Source organism: Uranotaenia lowii, chromosome 3 (assembly GCF_029784155.1).
Source record: "Uranotaenia lowii strain MFRU-FL chromosome 3, ASM2978415v1, whole genome shotgun sequence".
NCBI classification, from domain to species: Eukaryota; Metazoa; Arthropoda; class Insecta; order Diptera; family Culicidae; genus Uranotaenia; species Uranotaenia lowii.
This window is the reverse complement of record NC_073693.1, coordinates 180,338,544-180,344,217: the sequence shown is the minus strand read 5'-3', so window position 1 is coordinate 180,344,217 and position 5,674 is coordinate 180,338,544. Positions and strand designations below refer to the sequence as shown.

General features: G+C 33.4%; 1 protein-coding gene across 3 annotated transcripts; it reads left to right on the top strand.

Annotated features, from left to right (window-relative positions):
• The first annotated feature begins 534 nt into the window (after positions 1-534).
• Positions 535-4,680, top strand: LOC129752458 (protein kintoun). Of its 3 annotated transcripts, none has more exons than XM_055748236.1 (6): positions 535-1,123; positions 1,194-2,278; positions 2,395-3,202; positions 3,371-3,759; positions 4,104-4,218; positions 4,291-4,680. In XM_055748236.1, the coding sequence occupies exons 2-6, from the start codon at positions 1,218-1,220 to the stop codon at positions 4,561-4,563; spliced, it is 2,646 nt and encodes an 881-aa protein (XP_055604211.1). In that variant the 5' UTR covers positions 535-1,123; positions 1,194-1,217; the 3' UTR covers positions 4,564-4,680. The 3 variants fall into 3 exon arrangements, with proteins under 3 accessions (XP_055604211.1, XP_055604210.1, XP_055604212.1); XM_055748235.1 differs by having other exon boundaries at positions 536-1,128; XM_055748237.1 differs by having other exon boundaries at positions 861-1,128; positions 2,395-3,193.
• Positions 4,681-5,674: the final 994 nt, after the last annotated feature.

Below are 5,674 nucleotides of genomic sequence, written 5' to 3'. Positions count from 1 at the left end.
CTCGTGCGTTATTTTTAATTAGAAAATCACTTAAAATGTACGGATAGAACTTTCCTTAACTATATAGAAAGAAATTTAATTTTTAATATATAGTTTCAATCTTGAAGAAAATGTGTTACATTTATTTTTTGGTTTATTTATGACACTTTACCACATTGTGGCATTCGTGTCTAGTTGTTACATTTATGCTGCGGACTTTTATTTTAAATGAAAATTGATCAATCATATTTACTTGTATAACGAATTGTTTTTGTCTATGCTGGAGAATTCCAAGCGAAACAACAATTTAACATGAAAATAAATCTGAACGGTTCCAGGTTTTGAATGGTTTCTATTCGAATTTATAAAAAATAATTAGAGTGAACGAATGGTTTAAATAGAATAGTAGAAAGTAAGAGTGTAGCTTTCGTGTTGGTAAGCTTGCTCTCAAAATTGAGTAACTTATAAAATGTTGAAGATTAACTTTACCAGTCGAAAGAGTCGAAATTAAAATGTATAGCTTAACTTTCAATTTCAATTTTCAGTTTGCGATCCATGCATGGATGGCAAACTGAAAATTGAAATTGGAAGTAAAAATCAACATTTTAGTTTGGACTCTTTATTTTTTGTTACGAGATTGGGCTTGGGCCCGCTGAAAAGAATAAAGCTTGCTCTTTATTCTTACACAGATTTCCATAAGAATGACAGCTAATCGGTGTGAAATTCGAGTGAAGGCTATTGCTTTCTCTGTTGAACACATGAGAAATCGTATCCTGGATTGCAAGCGCGCCCATCGCCAATTTTAGCTCGAAACAAGGAAATTTTATTTTTCCCCGGTACTCTCAAATTCCAGGACACATTGTTAAATACGATAATAAGTCATGAAAAATCTCAATTTGTAGTTCAGTCGATTTACAGTGTTTTGACTTTTTATCACATATGGTATTTTTGTCTTCTTCAAATGTTACGCTACCTTTGTTAGATCGATGCATGAAGAGTTTGACACCGGAGTGAAAAACGGAAGTAACGAAAATATTAAATTTATTTAGCTAAATTTGCTATTAATACTAGTACGTTGCATTTAGAAAGGATTAATTTTGTATGGTCAACTTTATTTAAAACGTTATTCAGCAACATATAGCAGGTCTTGTAAGTAAAAGCCGATTAAGTTGAACATAAATACCTAATCAAAATCTAAACCATATTTATTTTAGATCAGGACAGCTACATTAAATAAGATGTCCAATGAAAGTTTCAAACTTTCTCGGGATGAGTACAGAAATTTAACTCGATGCCTTGGAAACGAAGAATTTCGAGCTTTATTCAAAGAATACTGTGAGGAATTGGCCGACCCGGAAAACCGGAAACAATACGAAGAAGAAATTAAGATTTTGGAAGCTGAGCGTGGTTACGATGTTAAATTTGTTAAACCACTACCGGGTTATGTAATTAAGTCCGTTACTAGCGGGCTTAAAAAAGTTTTCATCAATGTTTGTCATTGCGATTTGATAAATAGGCCTACTAGTCAGCCGGGAAACGATGAAAATGGTCAGAAGGGCCTTGCTTGGAGCATACCTTACGCTCTAAGCGAACCGAGAAATGACTTGGATAATCGAAAACAATCCTGCACTGTTTACGATGTTGTTTTCAATTATGATGCTCTGTACTTGGCCAAAAACAATAGTAATTTTCGAAAACTTGTAACTGATACGGCAATGGATGCTGTGGAAAATGCTTTCAAGATTGAGCTCGATAAAAAAGTTTTAAAGTTCCCTAAAATCCAGTACAAAGGAACTCCACGGATGACAGTAATACGGAACAAAAAACATGATAGTGATTACACTGTTGACACCAATGACAAAATATTGGCGCCCAATGCTCAACAAACAGCGGAAAGTTTGGTTGATGAATTACAATCGCAAAAGCAGGAAGAAGACTTTATTACACCTACTTTTAAACTGGTGCAACGAAAATATATAGAACTGCATGAAACCACGGAAGAGTTGGACGCCAGAATAGATATCACGATTCCCAAGGCATTGGCAATCGACATTGACTTACCACTGCTTGATTCAATAGTTGATTGTGATTTGGATGTCACCGATAGAAACTTACAACTAATTAATTTGAAAGAAGGCTCTAAGTACAAACTCAACATAAAACTGCCATATGAAGTATCTGAAAAAGAGGGGAGTGCAAAATTTAATGCAGATACAAAAATTTTGAGTATAGTTCTTCCAGTCATTCAAAAACGTAAAATTTCCCTAAAAGAAATTAATTGTATGGATAGGATACAAGAGTAAGTAATACTGTTTTCTTATTGATTCATAAATCATTAATATAAATTGCAAAATATTTTTGACATCATATCTCTAGTTTTGGTGTGCATTTGAAGTAAAAATTTGTTTGTTACAGAGATGCAATGAAAAAAGCTATCCAAAATGATCCAGATTTAAATACAAACGATGTTACTCTTGCATTGAAGCCGACTCCCGCCGTAAATATGAACACACCAAGCGTGACTTCTCAAGATTCCGATATTTCTAGGAAAAAAATATTTCCAAAATATTCTGTGAACAAAATGGAAAGCATATTAGCATTCACGTTAAACGTACGAAATGTCGATCCTGATAGCATCGTCATCAAGAAAGATACTGATGGCGTTTTGTGCTATTTTTCAAATATGGGAGGTGGTTTTTATTTGTCTTGCTATTCATTCTACGTGCGATTTCCAAACGTAAATGTTCTGGATGTGATTCATGAACAGTGGGATAATAATATAATTCTTCAACTGATTCTGGATAACTCTGATGTTGACGTGTACTACTCAGGTTTAAATGAAAACAACGTGAATCAGCACTCCATTTTAGAAGACATTTCTGTGAAAAATAATTTTATTGACAGAGATTTCAAGGAAGATAGCCTTAGTATTGCTGTATGTAGCAAGCAGATCAAGGCACGCCCTAAATCATCCGACTTGAGCATAGAAATCAAGACCAAAGATGAAATCATCTATAAGTGCGAAATTGGCGCTCCTACCGTAGGAAAAGATTCATTAGAAGATTCCATAAACTTTGAAGATTCTTTGGATGTTGCAGAAAAACAAAATACAACACTCAAAGAAGATACACACGAAACTAAGAAATCTAAAAGGAATGCTCGGAAACGGAACAAAAAGAGATCTGTATCTGAATCTCTGTGCGATCAGTTAAAGGTGAGTAATGTGCGTATACATATGAACTTGGTATTCCATGTTGAGTGTAATTCAAAAACAAAATTAAGAACACCAAAACTTGTGTTCAAAATCATGATTAAATGTTATTTAGTAAACATTGAAAACATTGACACCCACTCATGTTTAACCCTTACAAACCTGGTGTTTTTTTTACAGAAAACAAATAATGGAATTTCTAAACCAGAGGATTCATCGCTTAAGGAAGATTTAGCGGATGTAACAAATCAAATGCAGTCATCTCTTTCAACGACAACTGCGGCGCCTCGCAAAACACGCAGCATTTCTGAATCTTGCGCTAGAGATGTTTCTACTGATTCCGTCGAAAATTTGTCAGCTTTGATCGACTTCAACCGAAAATATTACAAGGGTATTTTGAAGCACTCATCTTTGAATAGAAGCATAAGTGAGTGCTCTTCTTTCGAAGACAACTCCTATATAGCCACATCAGTTGATTGTTCTGGAGAAAGTCACAATGCTGTTGAATTGTCAGAAAGCTGTCGAAAAACAGTTAGATTCAATGATTTTATAAAAACAAAGCTATTTAGGTAAGTATTATTATATGGAGTTATTATCGCAGAGATTTTGGTTGGGAAAATTAACACTAATAGTATCGGAGGGGGTCAAATAACGTATTTTGAACTTTTATAATGATTACGCGTAAAATAATTTTTTTTTTCGCAAATTTTGACAAAAATGACAAAAATGACAAAAATGACAAAAATGACAAAAATGACAAAAATGACAAAAATGACAAAAATGACAAAAATGACAAAAATTACGAAATTGGCTTGACAATCTGGTTTGATGATAGAAATAATTGTTCGGAAATTAACTAATCGATCAGGAACCATATTATACTAATTTTCATTGAGCATTTTCTCTATTTCAGATCAAATTCCAGCATTCTTGCCCAGAAAAAGAAAAATGCGAAGAAAAACGAAAGTAAAAAGCGTGTTATGACACGTAGAGCCAGTGAAGGAGAGAGCACAGACAACGAAGACAAAGTAAAGGATTAATATTCCGTTTTCGAAACAATTATCATAATAATGAAGAAATTGTTTTTTTTTTCTGCCCAGGATTTTGTGAATGTCAACGATGTAGTATCCAACACAAACATTGAAAATGGTCAGCACGATAGTGGCATTTCACTGGACTCGGATGCTGGGTATTCTGAAAAGGATGAGTTTATCGTACAAGGTGAACAATTAACTGATGTGGTAAATAGTAAAGCTGCAAATCAAACTAAGGTAACCAATAAAGCAAAACTGCCGCAAAAAGGCGCCGCAAAGTTTTCAGCTTCAAGTGATATCGAATTCAAAAGTGATATGATATTTGATATAGAAATGTAGGTAAGGAATCCTAATTTAAATTGTTTTCATAGTTTACTTCACACCTTTCAGCTGAAATATTGTATAACAAACTGCGATTATGAATATGTAATATTTGAATTTTAATTGAATAAAAAATAAAGCAAAAATCAAATTTTATATCTTTTATTTTATTTAAGATTCAACAAATTATTTAATTTTACTCTTTTAAATTACGCTTTTTTAAGGATGTATTTTTTTACAACTATTTTTATTATATTATTATTTAGTTATATTTCAGAAAAAAAAAACAGTGAAACTCGTTTAAAAGTTTTGATGACAGATTACTGCCAACCATGATGAAGCAATATCAGAGAAAGACGAAACAATGAAACTGCCCTTAAAGTTTCAAAAGTTTGTCGATCAACTTTTTAAAGAAACGCATGTATTTAGATCTGTCCAGATTTCCCCGTGAACAAGCTCAAAAAACCCAACCACGTGGTGGTTGTTTGTTTTATTTATCTGAACCATAATGATCTCCTAAATAGACCATCTTTTAAGTGAAGATTCGAATATGAATTTCGTTAGAGCATTAAAATGGTCACTCTATATCTGTAAGAAAATTAAAAAAAAAATTACGAAAAAAGCAGAATTAGGTTTTGAAACAGGTGTATTCAACACACATCCCCAACGAAGAGTCCGAGTTTCCAAAAAGCTGGGAAAACAGATCTCATTTTCCGGGGTTTCAAATGCGCATGACTTTTCCAGTGAGTGTCATATTCGGCCCAGGGCAACAGATTGTTGAATCAAAACTGTTGTTATTGAATGCAATCATCGTGGGGAGAAAAACCAGTGATAACTCCATCCAGGTGTTTGTTTGCCCGGATGACCGATAAAAAAGTAAACATAACTTTTTTTCTAAGGAACATGTTCAAGGGTTCGTGCATAATGTGAATATCAAATAGGTTCTTATCAACTCGTGTGGAAATCGGATTTGTTCATGCATAAGAATTTTTTTTTTGCAAAGGATTAAATTTCGTTATCACCGGGTTTCCAATTTATCATCATCCAGCAGGGCGACGGAGAAAAGGAACTCACTTTTCGTGCTGTTGTTAGCTATGAACTTGGGGAAATTAGAGAGTATGTTAGTATT

Excerpts from the sequence above, each read along its gene's own strand:
- LOC129752458 (XM_055748236.1), top strand. The coding sequence starts at position 1,218 with ATGTCCAATGAAAGTTTCAAACTTTCTCGGGATGAGTACAGAAATTTA. Across the intron at positions 3,203-3,370 it reads ATCAGTTAAAGGTGAGTAAT|AAAACAAATAATGGAATTTC; the intron begins GTGCGTATACAT and ends TTTTTTTTACAG. Across the intron at positions 4,219-4,290 it reads GCACAGACAACGAAGACAAA|GATTTTGTGAATGTCAACGA; the intron begins GTAAAGGATTAA and ends TTTTCTGCCCAG.